At 35.1% G+C, this 17,893-nt stretch overlaps 1 protein-coding gene across 3 annotated transcripts in view; it reads right to left on the minus strand.

The window, feature by feature from the left end:
- The window catches only part of LOC141458884 (neurotrimin-like), a 708,924-nt gene that overhangs the window by 18,488 nt on the left and 672,543 nt on the right, over nt 1–17,893 (minus strand). For all 3 annotated transcript variants that reach the window (XM_074137436.1, XM_074137438.1, XM_074137437.1), the window contains exons 8-9: nt 10,236–10,313; nt 5,482–5,601 (exon numbers count right to left, since the gene is read on the minus strand). In XM_074137436.1, coding sequence (XP_073993537.1) covers nt 5,482–5,601; nt 10,236–10,313 — 198 coding nt within the window. The remainder of the gene's footprint in view (nt 1–5,481; nt 5,602–10,235; nt 10,314–17,893) is intronic.

Genomic DNA, 17,893 nt, shown 5'->3' on the forward strand with positions numbered 1-17,893 from the left:
TCTTAAATTTACACAAATGGCGGATTAAAATAAATAAAACCATCAAATATGAATGTAAATCTGGGAGGAAGTGCCCAGCGAGTTTTGTACTTCGAATGACGAAAAACTCTTCATTCTTTCTTGGTCTTATTCTTCAATGTTTCCCTTAAAGTAACTTTACTCACTACCACTCTAAGGGAGTGGTTTACAACGGAGCTGTGAGTATAGTTGATAGCAGAGATGAGTAAAATTTAATCGCTGATTAGTGTGCACAACAGAGCTGTGATACATGCAACATGTCCGAGAAGTGAAGAAGAGTTTTTATGTTCAGCAGCAACAAAAAGGTATATTTTAAAGAAAAAACGCTTTAGAAAATATCATGTACATCCCATAAATAAAAAACGAAGTACTTTGGGCGAATTTCACTATTTATATAAGGAACTTAGGAATTATCCGGATCGTTTTTTTGGATATGTGAGGATGGGTCCACCCACATTCGACTATATTTTAGAAAAAATAGGGTCAAAATTAAGAAAACTTTGGAAAAATTGTCATGGAAATCCTATAGCCATAGAAGAAAAACTAGTGATTACTCTTAGGTAAGTAATGATTTTATTGAAAAAAAAAACAAATAAATACACATGAAAATAAATGTAAGCACGATTTAAAAAACAAAATATTGTTTAAAAGTAAATAACCAAAAATAATGAGTAAAGACAGCACTAAATAATTTTTCTACGTCCATTTTGAAGCTCCGATACTGGAGTTCAGCTAACAGAAAAATGAAAAATTCAATTCTATCATCTATGCTCGTTTATAGCAGCGCGTATAGAGTCACTAGTCGCAGCTTCGTTGTGCACGCTCACATAAGAATGTACTAGGTTATTCTATAAGCGCTGATACATCACTACTATCATCTCCGCTATCATCTATGCTCACAGCTCCGTTGTGAACGTACCCTAAGAATGTACTAGGTTATTCTATAAGCGCTGATGCATCACTCCTATCATCTCCGCTATCATCTATGCTCACAGCTCCGTTGTGAACGTACCCTAAGGGGACAGCATAGCTCCGTGTTCTTAAAGGAGAATAAGAAAAAGCAACCAAGAACGGCCTTTTACTGTTGGAATGAATGTAAGTACGATCTATAAACAAGAGGAGGTAATGCTGTGGTTCATTTCTGTTAACGGGCTGTTCATTTAGGATTGGCTAAACTGGATAAAGAAAGATCTAGCCCTAACTTGTACGCGTGATATCTAAAGTTATTATGCTTTATCAAAGCACGTATTGATGGAAATTTCCCTCACAGAGATCGACTTTAAATTACGTACTGCTAACAAACACTCTTCAACAATCAGCATGTCCGTACCCCAGATAGTTTTACAAAATTACAAATTGAATTTATTAGTAATGCAATGGGCGACAATAGCCTAAAAGCTGATGCAAAGAAAATAAATAAAAAAGAAGGACTTTTTGTACGTGTGCACTAGAACACATTGCCAATAGATTAGCATTTTTGTGAAACGAGAGAACACTTGCAGAGACTGACAGTGGACAAAGAAGTTGGAAGAAAGTTTTAAAAAAAACATTTTAAACTTGCTTTCGAAACAAGTACTTATTCCAAAAATACTTTCTGTTGTAAATGAAATGAAATTACGTTTACATTCCGAGCAGAAAATAAAATTACAATACAATGAATAATAAATACAAAAAGATTTGATAATAATTTGTACATTTAAGATTATAGATAATGAATTCTTTCATAAAACAAAAAATTAAACAACTCGTTAATGAAAGCAAACAAAATGGATATTATCTTTTACAAATCCTCGTTCTAATTTGATAAATATTTGTCCTCATTATAATAAAAATTAAATGTGTTAATGTAAATTACAATCTATGAAAGCATTTTTAAGTAAAATCTACTTCCATTGTAGTATAACTAAAGTTAGTTCAAGTAAACAATGTGTTTGTAAATCAAATAAAATCCTGGAATAAATAATTTTATTTGTTAAGAGAATCGATAAAGTCAACTAGTGTATTTTTCTTAATTAAAAACATAACTCAAATAATTATTTTAGAACGTACAGCATGAAAATTTATTCTATTTTTAGAAAACGTTAGATTTTTAAATTCAATTAAAGGGGGTTGAATAATTTAAAAACAATCACAATCAAAAAGTTGAATTAATCTTATGATTAAAAGGTATTAGGTAAAATTATGATTTAATTGAAATAGATGGATTGTAGATTTCCACTAAAACTTAATAAAAATTTTAGAAGTCGCTCTATTCGAAGTTTTTGTTATTTTAAAAGAGGTAAGGTCTAACTTTTATCTGACAGAATATCAAAAGAAGTAATCCCTAACCAGTTATATTGTATTATAACTAGGGAACGGATTCGTATGTATTTACATATTTTTTTCTAGGCAATTTACAGACGTTTTTCAACTAGAAGTATTCATACTGACACTTTTTAAGCCGTTTGAGTCTACTTTCATTTCACATATTTCCACATATTTGGATGTTATCGCATATTTATACATATTTGATTAAAATAAATAAATATTTCTACATGTTTAATCAAAATATGTACATATTTTTTCATATTTTTCATTTTGGGCATATTTTCATAATTGGGAGGTGGTTGACAAGAACTGTGAACCACAGACTGTAGGGCTGTGAATCACAGTGGTTACAATGGTTATTGTAATTTACACAGAATGCTGCTAAACAGTGACGGGCACTTGGTAGTTCTTTGAAGTTGTCTGACGTTGTCTGTTCTTTCAGCTCAATCGTTGAAGTGTCCAATTCCTTTCGTTCGGTCACTTAGTGTATTCTTTTTTTGGGTGAAATGCCACGAACATCGGCCTCAAACAAACAACTGGTTGCTAAATATCTTCGCGAGTTTCCAGCAGAACTTTTTCGAAGTGATGGAGACATTTTGTACTGTACAGCTTGTGACAAGCGCGTTTCTTGCTCTCAACGTTCCCAAGTCACCCAACATGTTGCCACCGGATCGCACATAGAGAATAAAAACAGAAAGAAAGAGAGGACGTCCTATCAAGCCTTCCTTACATCTCCATCATCAAGTAAGTCTACTCTGAGTACAGATCTGTGTCGGGCTTTGGTTAGAGCAGATATCCCTTTCCACAAACTTATTTATAATTGTAAAAATGTTCTTTTCTTGTATAAATAATTATAACTTGCCCCCCCCCAAAAAAAAATCCATTTTCATAAAAAAAATGTCCATTTTACTTAAATATTCCAGAAAATATTTTAAGAAAATCACATATTTTCCACATAATTGACGAAAATAAATGCATATTTTAATTAAATATTTGGCATTTTTAAATACATAAAAATCCGTTCCTTAGTTATAACGAATGATGTCTCTATAATTTTTTGGAATAAGCAATATCATGATTTTTAGATTTTATAACCATTTACTACTACAAACTGATTAAATGATTTATTTTTAAAAAATGTGCTAATGGCTGAAAATATGAGACACCCAATCAAGCCACTTTTTGGCTAGGACTTTAAAATCCATGGTTACCAAAAGAAAACATGCTAGGCAATTTGGTAGTAATTGTTTCAAAAATAGAAATCAGAATCGCAAACAATCTGGACCTTAGCTCAACTCGACCAGTGCCTTTAAGTATGGCCGAATAATTCTAAAGTAAATCCAAGAAAATTGTAACTTTTAATTTGAATTTGAGTTTTAACTTTATAATAAGGTCCTTCGATGCTCATATTTGTGTCAGGAGCTAAAACAAAAAAGTACTGAATATAATTCAGCAAATTTCCTAGAACGAATACTAATATCATTATAATTCAACAGCATAAGGGTTTTTGGTTCAAATGTTTTGTATTAATGAATTTAATAATTCATACTTTTTTTTTTTTTATTATTATCCTTTTTTATGAAATTTACACCTGTACCTACAGGTACAATAGGTAAATGCGATGAATGTATGAGAATAGCGTGGAAACGTGAATGACGGTCATCCATTGATGGCCGCCGTTAGTCACCCAGTTGGTCACGGGGCCAACGGCGCCTCAGCCGTCTTCGAGGATTGGAGGGTAGCGTAGTTGTAGACAGGTTTGCAGCTAAAGGGTTGGGATGCAGTGAGAGTTTATGGTGAAAATTTTTGTATCGGATTTTGGCAGGTTCGGAGATAAGTGGAATTTGGAGATCTGTATGTATAGTGTGGTTGCTTACATAGAATGGAGCGTCTAGTATGCGGCGGAGTATTTTGGATTGCAGTGTTTGTAGTCTATTGAGGTTGGATTTTTTAGCTGTACCGTAAAGTTCGAGTCCGTAAGTCCATATTGGTGTGAGAAGGGCTGTATAGAGTCGTCGTTTGTTCTGTAGTGAGAGTTTTGAGCGTTTGTCGAGTAGCCTGGCTAGAAGTTTGTATCGTTTGTTTAGTTCGGTACGTTTAAGTCTCGTATGGGGGTTCCAGGTAAGTCTCTTGTCTAGGTACATTCCAAGGTACCGCACATGGTCGGCTGGTGGGATAGGTGTGTGATGTAAGAAGACAGGTGGCGGAGTTTGACGTTTGAGTGTGAAGACTATGTATTTAGATTTAGTTGGGTTAATTTTTATACGCCAGTTTTCTAACCAAGGTTCTATTGAGTGAAGTTGGGACTGTAGTGAGCGTACTGCGAGGATAGGGTCAGAGTGTGTGGAGAGAATGGCAGTGTCGTCAGCGAAGGTGTAAATAGAGGTATTAAGGTTAGAAGGTAAGTCGGCAGTGTAGATTGTGTAAAGAAGAGGAGCTAAGACACTTCCCTGTGGCACACCAGCAAGGACGGGATAGATGGAAGAGTGAGTAGTGCCTTGAAGAACTTGAAAGAATCTGTCAGAGAGGTAAGAGCTGAGTATGAGGTAATAAGTGCTAGGAAGGATGCGTTCATACTTAAATTCAAATTCTAGTTATAATCAAGATCATTTTCGCTTTAATTAAAACTAATTAATTTATAAAATTAGTTAAATTATTAATAACTTTTCATAAATACTATAAATTAAATAAGCAGATAATATTTGATGAAGTCAATTAAATAAAGTAACTGCCAAAATCAACCTTCTAGACAAGGAATACCACTTCAATACTTTTATCAACTAATTAAGAAGTTCCAATTATTTGTCCTAAACTTAACTTCCAAATAATTTTTTTTTTGTCTCCATATTGGTCACAACTCCACCTTTTGGGGAAAAGGAGTTGAAGAACATTAACTTCAATTCTTAGTTAAAACTTTCTTTCCATATAAATATGTCACATTCTCAATTAATTATCTAATATGTCAAACTTAGTTCGGCAATCAAGGTGCACTATTAGTTGCGGTGAGAACAGCAACAAGTAGAGAAAGATGATTAAAACGAACACTACAGTTCTGTCAAACAAGAACCTACTCTGATTTCACAGCTTTCTGAATGATGGCGTTCAAAGTTTCCAAAGCCACTCGTTGATAAAATAACATAAAAAATAAACAAATACCTGGCTTAGACGCTTCACCAGTTCTGATTTCGGGTATTGGGGGTATCTCATTGTAAACGTCTATTATTTTCTTTCTCTCTTTAGGACGTTTTTTTTCTGGTTTCATTTCTGGCATTGCTACTGTAAAAAAATTATTCATTTTACTGAAAGTAGTTTAACAAAAAAATAATATTAATATACAGAAGTTGCAATCTTCAGCACCATTCTAGTTTTCTAGATACTGAAAATTATATAATTGCATACAATGAATTTTAAGCAAAGTAGATACAATTAGGAATAATTCAGTAAAAAATAAAAATATAGTTTGGTAAACAATAAGATAACTACATTAACTTGATCAAACTTTTAAAAGATTCAAGAATCAGGTGTGCATTACAAACAATATGTAATTATGGTTACACCGAATACACAGTATTACATAGTACAGTGGAACCTCGCATAACGAGCACCTCGCTTAACGAGTAATTCGCATAACGAGTAAAACAAATTGATTCTTATAGCGAGCGATGTTTCGCATAACGATAGTTTTCTAATGACATTTCGCTGACTGCGCAGTTTTCGCTGACTCATCGAAAACTGCGCATTCTTCGATTAGTCATTCCTGTTTACGCATATGCGTTTCATATTCTCCACGTATCTAATGCACTGATACAATCGAAACCGAACTTCACCGAATGAGTGGTGTATAGGGAAAGTCCATATAGTGACATTTGTGTTTAAATATTGTAACGAAGTTGACCTGGGCAGATTGTTCTAGGGGTTGAACGATCAAAGTGAAAATTTTCACTGATCTCCGTACGAAAACTCCAGGATCGTCAACAGACGAAAAAGAATTTAAAGCAAGCCGTGGGTGGTTTGAAAAATTCAAAAAAAAGAACCGGCATTCACAGCGTTATGAGGCACGGTGAAGCAGCAAGTTCCGATAAGAAGGCAGCTGAGAACTACGTCAGCGACTTCAAAAAACTTTTGATTTCCGAGGGTTACTTGCCACAACAAATTTTTAACTGTGACGAGACAGGTCTCTTTTGGAAGAAAATGCCCAAGCGAACCTACATAACAGAAGAAGAAAAAGCATTACCCGGCCACAAGCCCATGAAAGATCGCCTCACGTTGCTGTTTTGTGCTAATGCAAGCGGTGACTTGAAAATTAAACCATTGCTGGTGTATCATTCGGAAACTCCACGAGCCTTTAAGAAATGCAACATCCACAAGAACAAACTAAATGTAATGTGGAAAGCCAATAACAAGGCTTGGGTGACACGTGACATTTTTGTTGAATAGGGTTTATAATTAAAAAGGATTAATTATGAATGTACATATTTATCTCAATTAATATATGTAATTTATATTATATTACAACATATGTACATATGTATATAATTTTTTCGAAATAAATGTTATAAAAAAAAATTTTATCAATATTTTTTTTGCATGGAACCAATTATCCCCTTTTATTTTAATTTAAATGAAAAAAATTGTTTCGCTTAACGAGTATTTCGCTTAACGAGTAAGGTTCTGGAACGAATTATGCTCGTTAAGCGAGGTTCGACTGTAATACATTTCTGTTTCGTCCCAGAGATCAACTCCTATCTTAGACGGCAATCTTTTTTTTTTTACTTTTTACATCAAGATCCTTTCAAGTTGAAGTTTTCATCGACTTTTTCTTCTTCTTCTTGAAAGCTTTCGGAGAACTGGACGCGGAAACAAAGTGGAGAATTTTCTCATCACTTTTTAAAATGTCTCGAACAGTTTGCTCTCCAATACCATATTGGAGGGCAATATTTTTTACACTTGATCCTTTTTTTTGGAAATTTCGATGATGTGGATTTTATCTTCGATAGATAAACAAATACGTTTACCTTTAGCTCCAGTTTTCTTAACGGATTCCATTGCGTAAGTGAAATAAAAATTCGACCGAAAGGGCAAACGAAAGATGTTTTCTGTAGGACGAACTGATTAGCACTGAAGACTAGCTTGAGATTAGGTTGCTCTCTGGGAAGATTAAAATAAGGCCGGTAATTTTCCATAAAAATATTACATATATAACCGTGAAGTTGAAAATCAACCATTTACGACACGTAAATCCAATGGTCTTTTGTAAGATCTTTTGTAAGGCCGTGGTAAATCCCAAGAAATTCAATACTAATTGCACCATATTTTGGGTTTTTACATCCATACATAATGACCCTTCAAGAAAATCAGGTCTAAAAGAATTGCTGCCACGCCTACAATTATGTTACATCGGAAGACAAAAAATTTTTCCTGTCGCCACTGAAAATTAACTTTTGTTTCGGTGCCGATCCAAGTGTTCTTATGATGACTCAACATGATCCCGGTTAAGCCGAATCCCGGTTGCACTTTAGTTAAATGAACTGTAGCATACCTAAGTACGAGGGTCGTTTGAAAAGTCCGTGCAAAGTCAGAGAGATAGCACCACTGGCGCGTATCGAGGTTATGTTTAGTTAGTAGCATCTCTTGGAAGAACACACACCAAGTTTCAGCCAGATCGGTCTATTTCTTTGTGTTTGGCATTCGTTTGAATCGAGGAAGTCGAGTGATTTTCAAAAAATGGACGAAAAAGAATTTCGTGTGTTGATTAAACACTACTTTATGAAAGGCAAAACGCCTCAGGAGACTAAAGAGAAGCTTGATAAACATTATGGTGACTCTGCACCTTCGATTAGAACAGTTTATAAGTGGTTTCAAAATTTTCGGAGTGGCCATATGGGCACAAGTGACGCTGAACGTTCTGGACGCCCTGTTGAGGTTACTACTCCAGAAATCATTGATAAAATCCATGATATGGTGATGGATGACAGAAGAGTGAAGGTGCGTGAGATTGCTAGTGCTGTGGGCATCTCGAATGAACGGGTACATAATATTTTGCATCATTTGGACATGACAAAGCTATCCGCAAGATGGGTGCCGCGATTGCTCACGCTTGACCAAAAACGAAATCATGTGAAGTGTTGCAAGGACGGTTTGTAGCTGTTCCAGAAGAATCCGCAGGACTTTAAGCGTCGTTTCGTCACTGTGGATGAAACATGGATACATCACTACACTCCTGAGACCAAAGAACAATCTAAACAATGGGTTACCAAGGGGGAATCTGCGCCAAAAAAGGCGAAGACCGTTCCTTCGGCCGGAAAGATTATGGCGACTGTCTTTTGGGATTCGCAAAGAATAATCCTCATCGACTATCTGGAAAAGGGTAAAACTATTACAGGTGCATATTATTCATCGTTATTGGACCGTTTGAAAACCGAGCTCCACAAAAAAGTCCTTTTCCATCACGACAACGCACCAGCTCACACCTCAGCAGTTGTGGTCGCAAAATTAATGGAAATAGGGTTCCATCTCGTTTCACATCCCCCCTATTCTCCAGACTTGGCTCCCTCGGACTACTATTTGTTCCCCAATATGAAGAAATGGCTGGCGGGAAAAAGATTTTATTCAAACGAGGAGGTGATTGCAGAAACGAATGGCTATTTTTCAGACTTGGACAAATCCTATTATTCGGAAGGGATCAACAAACTAGAGCAGCGTTGGACGAAGTGTATAAGCCTAAAAGGAGACTATGTTGAAAAATAAAAAAGGTTTACCCCAAAAAATTAAGTAGTTTTTATTTTTGCACGGACTTTTCAAACGACCCTCCTAGATTAAACTTGTGATTGTTTATTTCGTGGAACTTATATATATTGAAAGAATTATGTACACATTTACTGAAAAATGTAAACATGTACAATAACAAATAAAATGTAGATTAAACATACATTAGCCATTTAGTTATTAAACATTTACAAGTTAAAGTGATCGTTACCATAAATTATAGATTCTCTTTTGCAGAATATAGTTCATATACTAATTACTTTTTATAGAAATGGTAAATAGATTTTTGAAACGGCGTAATTGTTTTTTTTAATTTTTGGACACTTTTGAAGGGACTAAAGTGACAAATATGTCAAGCACAGATACATTCATATTCAGTTTAAGAGAGACGATCAACCCGAAAACAAATCGACTAAAGTGTCAGGCAGGCGACCAAGATAAGAATAATTCATATTTTTGTTAACATCTTGTAAATAGCACTGAACAGAGCGTATATTGATTATTTTAGAATGTACGAGTATTTTGATGGAGTGATAATGATAATGGAAGATAAAGGATATCATAAATTTAAACTGCCATTCACTTCCGACTTGGTTGAAGGAGAACGGCTTTCACAGATTTTGGTAATTTTAGATTTATTTCAATAAATTGAGAATCAAGATTTGTTTAATTTTGAAATTTTACCACTTAGGGCAAAATTGTCCCGACAAAGTTTAATCAAATGGTGGCCAATAACTTGGAACAATCACAAATGGGCTCAAACCAATTTTCGGTAACAGTATAATCTTAAAATATAACTTTACCCCGCGCAAAAGCAGTTGATTAATTTTTTTTTTTTTTTTTTTTTTTTGGCGCTCAACAGCTGAGGTCATTAGCGCCCGGAGCTTTTTCCAGTGCACTGCCGGCCTCCGGACAGTGTTCTCTCGTTACAGACAACACTGTCCATCACCGGACAGTGAGCTGTAAGAAGCTCCTAGGAAGAGAAAATCTAAGGGTCAGCTGCTGGATTCGAACCCGGGACCTCCGCGTGGGAGTCCAGTATGCTAACCTCATAGCTAATCCCTTCCCTTGATTAAGTTGTTCGTGTGTTTTTTATGTGACAGTAAACATAGAATGGTTGATCAAATTATAAAAATTTAACTTACCAGTTACTTTTGGAGGAATATAAACTGTTACTTGTGTAGTTACAGTGGTTGCTTCTGTTGTCGACGGTGAAGGGATTTCTGGAAATAAAGAAGATATTATTTAGAATACATACGATATAAGGAAATACTATATTTTTGTTGTTGTTATTATGCATGTTTCCATCTTTTTTTTTTAAAGGGGATTATTAAATAAGAAAAGTGAACATTTTCACAAACGCCTTCGACTTGATAAGTAGTGCTTTGTCTGTTAGGCAATATACAGGGTGTTCATTTGAAGACGGCTCAAATGCATTTCATGCTTAAACGGTTAATCTGAGCAAAAAATGGTAGAGGAAAAATTTGTTGCCCGTCACATCTAGTTTCAGAATATGTGACTTGATTTTAGATTCCTGCCCGCATACGCGGCTGACGCGCGACCAAAAGTGAGGGTTCGCAGTTGACCCCCATTTTCATGTACACAGTTTTAAAGAGTATAAAAAGTTATGAAAGCAACCGGAAACCGCAATTCCATATCTTCAAAATTAAAGATACTAGGCCATTGCAAAATCTGGTATTTATTAATCATATTTCAATTTTTTAACTTGTTATCAAAGAGAAAGAAGAGCACGCGATAGGTCATTTTTATGTATTTTTTCATCCCCTTTCTACTAAAAATATTGCCAAGGCAGTAAAGCTAGTATTTTTCTCAATATCGGAAAATAAGTCGTTTTCCGAGTGATTTTTCTAAGAAAAATCAAATGTTAAGAGCTTTATATGTTCTCAAGCATACACAAAATGGCTAAAAATTAATTTTACATCTGTTACAAACAAGAAGGTTTAATAATTATTTGGTAATTTTGGGAGAATGGCGTTTAATTACCAAAAAAATATTTTTAGTAGAAAGGGGATGAAAAAATACATAAAAATGACCTATCACGTGCTCTTCTTTCTCTTTGATAACAAGTTAAAAAATTGAAATATGATTAATAAATACCAGATTTTGCAATGGCCTAGTATCTTTAATTTTGAAGATATGGAATTGCGGTTTCCGGTTGCTTTCATAACTTTTTATACTCTTTAAAACTGTGTAAATGAAAATGGGGGTCAACTGCGAACCCTCTCTTTTGGACGCGCGTCAGCCGCGTATGCGGGCAGGAATCTAAAATCAAGTCACATATTCTGAAACTAAAGGTGGCTGGCAACAAATTTTTCCTCTACCATTTTTTGCTCAGATTAACCGTTTAAGCATGAAATGCATTTGAGCCGTCTTAAAATGAACACCCTGTAGATTAAAACAAGTTTTATTCATGATTTGTTCCTTAAGATTGTTTATTATTTTTAATTCCATTCTAAATACTATGTATATACGAATACATTTCTAATTATAATAAATTCAAATAAAACAACCCATCAAATGCAACATTTTATTTTACAAAATATTAGTCAATTTTTTTTTAATTTCAAAGATGCTTCAGGGTCTAAAATTATCAGCGATAGAATTGAAATATAATCCACAATATTCTGGTATGAATATCAATGCTATCTCAGTTATTTATTTTACAAATCTATAGTGAGAAAAGTTATACTTCAAAAAAATGCATCACTACGCTACAGACTTCAACAAATTTGTTGAAAATGTATACAAAAATTTTAAATCATCCCAAAAGCATATACATGTAAATAAAAAATATATGTATTGTGCCAGAAACATAGCCTGAGAAGTGGATTTTTCGTTAAAATCCTAAAAAACATTCAACTAAATTCCATTTGTCCCCTCTAGGTATATGAATTCTTTCGATGTCGAAAATAACGAGAAAAATGGGTTAAAAATAAAGCAAATGAATGTTGGTAAACATCATCAATTGGTTTTGAAAAAATTAAAATTGTTTTTCCATTTTAAAACTTTATCTCAGCATTAAGCAATTTTTATTTATTTTTTAGAATCCACACTAGTGAAATTTCTGTCTCTTCAATAGACTTCTAGTGATGCCAAGAGACTTGAAGATACCGTTTTATTAGCTTTCTATATTTTAGTTTTGGATGAGCTTTTCTGTAGCATAAGTTTTTGCTTCAGTTAACTTTCTATGTCTTGCACAAGTTCTACGCTCGCGGCAATGCAAACTTCACTTTTAGTGCCGACATTAAATGCTTCCAACTTGTTCCAGCTCACTAACTACATCAACTAAAGTGCACATTGCCTCTAAGTAGTTGATTTTGATAGCTGTAAGCAACCTATATGCATTATTTTTTATATCTGGCAATTATATAAGCTAGAAAATTTGATTGCTTACTAAATACAGTTAATGTAGGCTTACTTGAATTCAAAATTATTTATCAGATTACTTTTTGCTTGTGTAGCTGCAAACGTTTAATATTTTTTTAATCTAAATTTTAGGAGAAATATTAGTTTTTAGATTTCTTGATAATTGTTTATAAAAATTGATTTAGATGAATCGTAAATAGCGTAGCTAAAAGACAGAAATTCGCTCCGAACGTAACGCCCTGGATTTTAGAATCTAGTAGACGACACCTCCCCTACTAAAGAGGTTGAGGACTTTCCCTACTAGTTCTTTTTGCGCTACTATCTCCTTTGGTATCTAAGTCCAGAAGGTTTCATAGAGCAACCGCTCGTGAAAGGCTGTTTCCTGACACAATCTGCACAACGGTTCCAAGCTAATAACCCCCACCTTGTACAGGATGCTTCCTAAACCTACCATGCCCCTGTGAATAGGCTCGTGATCAGAGTAATCTGATTTCTACCCAAGCACAGAGTCTCTTTAGTGCTTACACAGCCAAGGCATCATAGTCTTACTGAGTTTGACCCCAGGACACATCACCCAGTTCTTTACATGCTTCCACTAGATCCAATCTCTGAGAGCCGCAAGAACCGAGCCGAGGACAGGCTCCGGGGAAATGAAAGGAGTGTTAGCTCCATTCCTGGCCAGTTCATCAGCTATTTCATTCCCCTTAATCCCCAGATGACCTGGCACCCATTCCAGCCGAACTTTATTGTGCCGAGCCAGTAGTTCTAGGGCCTTTCTGCATTCCCAAACCAGGGAAGAGGTAGTTCTGAAGTAAGTAATGATCTTCAGAGCAGCTAGACTGTCCGAAAAGATGCATTCCTAAGATCTATTCCTAGGTTTTCCTTAACACAAGTTTTTGAATGTGGATAACAGATGCATTCAAATTAATAGATTTTTCTTATTACTTCATAAAATGGCAGTTAACAAAATAATGCATTTTTCAATGAACAACTGTCATCTGAGAAGAAGCAGTGAATATTCCAGATTATGCTAACAGATTCAGGCTGGATACCTAAATTTTTTATGACACTTCCAAAGCCACGATGGCTGGCATATACTCAAGCTACTTAAGCTGACAACGTATATCCCACTAGGTAAACACCTAGCTATAACAACCACCAAATTACGCAAACCTACCTACACGTTATAATAATGAAGAAAACCACTTTACATGGAAACACATGTTGGTACGAGTAAGATAGCCGCTATAAATGTTGGGGTCAGTAAGCTACACCTTAGTACATATCATGTGGCTAGTTTGTGGTTATTTTAGTTAGGTGTTGTTACCAATGCAAGAGGAATAAACACGAGGAATAATCGAGCAAAATTTCTGTTATTAAATAGTCCTAAGTGCGATTGCAGGAGCGGAGAGGATGGAGACATCAATAATCTCCTCTTTAGATGTAGCAGAATCTACAAGATGTAGCTGATGTCTAAAAGAATGGTCAGCACAAATACGATTTTCTTGTAGCGCTGAAAGTATTACAGCTATAATGAATCTAGTTGCTCTACGAAGCATTTATAACTTCCTGAGAGGGAATAGAATAAAAATATTATCATATACGAAGCAGAGAGACTTCATAGTTTCTGCATTAAGTTCTTTTATATTCTCACTGCACAATATTTCTAATCACTGTACACTGAATGCAAGTCACATTCAGTTATCATTGCTAGTAAAGAATAAACTTGTATGCAGCGCTCAAGATTTCCTTATCTCAGGGAAGCCTCGAAGAAGAAAGTAGTGAAAGAGACACTCTTAACTCGCAGCCAGTCATGAAGAAGAAAGTAGTGAAAGAGGCTGCAGAGCAACTATTCTTTTTAAAAAAGATACAGCTGGTTATTTCCACCAATATATTGGTAATTTGAGCCATCAGAAGCCAACAGTAACTGTCAGCTTACTTCGTCGATTCCTTATGTGACCACCCTCTATACTTCCTTAAAACCTATCCATAAACCTTTCAGTTTTACAGGATTAGCGATTGCAAATTTTACCATATATGTTAAGTTGGCAGCAAGTGATCAGGCGCATATTTTGTAACGGAGGGCCAAGAATCAAGAATACAAGGGCTAACGTTTCTGGTTTTCTGCTACAACTGCGTCAGAAGGGTCCCACATCCATTATCCCATAATCTGGGAAGGGGAACATTACCCGTAATTGCCGTTAACTTATTTAGTTCAGAATGAGGCTTTAAATTAGTCATTTCCTTAGAAAAAGTTTACCAAAAATCAATTCCCTTTCATTTCAAATAAACAGTTATAGGTACATAAATATTCGTCAGAGACTATGTTCCAATGAAATGTCCGGAAAACTGAAATATAATTAAAATGGGTATAATAATAAATCGTTCAAACCCACATTTTCTGGAAAAAGAAAAGATCTTTTTCACAATCAATTTTTGGATCCTCTCGTAGGATTTGAAAACAAAAGTATTCTTAGATTAAAAAATTAAATTTACAAAAAAAATTTATGACCGCAAAACTAATTCCTACAGCAAATTAAGAGAAAATAGAAATACTCCTAAATATTTCTTGCTGGCGTTCATTTTATAATACAAAACAAAACCAAGAGGAATATTGCTGCGCTTAGTGTACCAATGAATATTAAATATTTAAGTCGGCTTCAAATATGGCTATAAGGTAAAATTCATTTTGGTTGCTGCAGCAATCTAGCTTTGAACTCAACCTTCATACATTGAAGAAACTAGCTGGTATTAAGATTGTAAAATATTATTAGTTTGGTCTCTTTAAACAGACAGTACTATCTGAATAATTACAATTTACAGTAGCTCAAAATTAAAATTAGAACAAACATTTATAATTATATTTAGAAAAATGAAGGAAATAATATTTAATCGTAATGGTTTTAAATTACAAAAGATAAACAAAAAAGAATTGTTGAACTACTGGTATTCTAAGTGTTATTCTGGTGCAATGCTTTTTTAAACCATTCAAATCTGAAATTTAGTTATTTACAAACATACTCGTATACGAATACAGTATCATGAAGTGTTTCTGGCCTACTGCCTAAGTGTATTGAACCGAAAAAATAATACAATTTGTCTTTAGTTAAATATTAACCATACGAGGGTCGTTTGAAAAGTCCGTGCAAAAATAAAAACTACTTAATTTTTTGGGGTAAACCTTTTTTATTTTTCAACATAGTCTCCTTTTAGGCTTATACACTTCGTCCAACGCTGCTCTAGTTTGTTGATCCCTTCCGAATAATAGGATATGTCCAAGTCTGAAAAATAGCCATTCGTTTCTGCAATCACCTCCTCGTTTGAATAAAATCTTTTTCCCGCCAGCCATTTCTTCATATTGGGGAACAAATAGTAGTCCGAGGGAGCCAAGTCTGGAGAATAGGGGGGATGTGAAACGAGTTGGAAGCCTATTTCCATTAATTTTGCGACCACAACTGCTGAGGTGTGAGCTGGTGCGTTGTCGTGATGGAAAAGGACTTTTTTGTGGGCCAATCGTGGGCGTTTTTCTTGCAGCTCGGTTTTCAAACGGTCCAATAACGATGAATAATATGCACCTGTTTTACCCTTTTCCAGATAGTCAATGAGGATTATTCCTTGCGAATCCCAAAAGACAGTCGCCATAATCTTTCCGGCCGAAGAAACGGTCTTCGCCTTTTTTGGCGCAGATTCCCCCCTTGGTAACCCATTGTTTAGATTGTTCTTTGGTCTCAGGAGTGTAGTGATGTATCCATGTTTCATCCACAGTGACGAAACGACGCTTAAAGTCCTGCGAATTCTTCTGGAACAGCTGCAAACCGTCCTTGCAACACTTCACACGATTTCGTTTTTGGTCAAGCGTGAGCAATCGTGGCACCCATCTTGCGGATAGCTTTGTCATGTCCAAATGTTGATGCAATATATTAGGTACCCGTTCATTCGAGATGCCCACAGCACTAGCAATCTCACGCACCTTCACTCTTCTGTCATCCATCACCATATCATGGATTTTATCAATGATTTCTGGAGTAGTAACCTCATCAGGGCGTCCAGAACGTTCATCGTCACTTGTGCCCATATGGCCACTCCGAAAATTTTGAAACCACTTATAAACTGTTCTAATCGAAGGTGCAGAGTCACCATAATGTTTATCAAGCTTCTCTTTAGTCTCCTGAGGCGTTTTGCCTTTCATAAAGTAGTGTTTAATCCACACACGAAATTCTTTTTCGTCCATTTTTTGAAAATCACTCGACTTCCTCGATTCAAACGAATGCCAAACACAAAGAAATAGACCGATCTGGCTGAAACTTGGTGTGTGTTCTTCCAAGAGATGCTACTAACTAAACATAACCTCGATACGCGCCAGTGGTGCTATCTCTCTGACTTTGCACGGACTTTTCAAACGACCCTCGTAATTACAAAGTTAGGAAAAGAAAATAATTTTTAACAAAAAAAACCTTACGTTAAAGTTACTTTACAACAAGATGTTCTTCAGTCTTTTGTGTTTATATTATTTGTACAGCATTGTGTTTTTTTTTGTTATTTTGCCACAATTTTGCCAATATTACTGTTTACACTGTTCGAACGTGACTGAATAAACCTTTCGGTTAATATAATAAACAGTGGTAGATACACTAAAACATCTAGCACAGAACATATTGGTCAATCGATGGCCTTCTGGGATAGGATTCGACTAATTACAAACATTTAATCAAATAAATTATTTTTTCTTGTTTTTATAAGCTTTATTTTTATTTTTTTTTTTAATTAGTTAAGGCGCGTCAACATCTGAGGTTATTGGCGCCCGGAGTAGACAAGTTGGACACTGTTCTTCACCGCACAGTGAGCTGTAAGAAGCTCCTAGGGAAGAGAAAATCTAAGGGCCAGCAGCTGGATTCGAACCCAAAACCTCCGCGTGGGAATCCAATACGCTAACCGCATAGCTAATCCTTTCCCTTGCTTTCTTTTTTTACTATTATTACCATTAAAGTTAAGGTTACTATTACCATTAAGGTTATATCATATTTTACTCAATTTGTTAAAAAACGAAGCATTAAAACAGATTGGATTACATAAATAATAATCGTTTATGTTTTTAAATGTGGCATGTTGAGGTAACACGACATTCTCTATGTACCAAACATGTTAGGAGTCCATCTAAATGTAATTCTTGCTGCTGAAATGACACCTCTGGATAACTCAGTCTCCTTTCATTGGATATCTCTTTTAAAATACCTTTTTAATTAAAAGCATACTCTCTTAAATGGGACGCAAACCGAAACTTCGTTTTGTCTCGGAGAAGGCGGAAACGCCTATTCACGAAATGACGATCGTTTAGAATGTGAGATAAGATTAAGTTTAAGATATTTAGTTGGAAAAGAAAATTTAGTGCTTAGGCTGTTTTTCACTTTTAGTAGCA

The sequence above is a fragment of the Rhodnius prolixus genome, unplaced genomic scaffold (genome assembly GCF_049639745.1).
Source record: "Rhodnius prolixus isolate KJV_2025 unplaced genomic scaffold, Rpr scaffold_5, whole genome shotgun sequence".
In the NCBI taxonomy this organism is placed as follows: Eukaryota; Metazoa; Arthropoda; class Insecta; order Hemiptera; family Reduviidae; genus Rhodnius; species Rhodnius prolixus.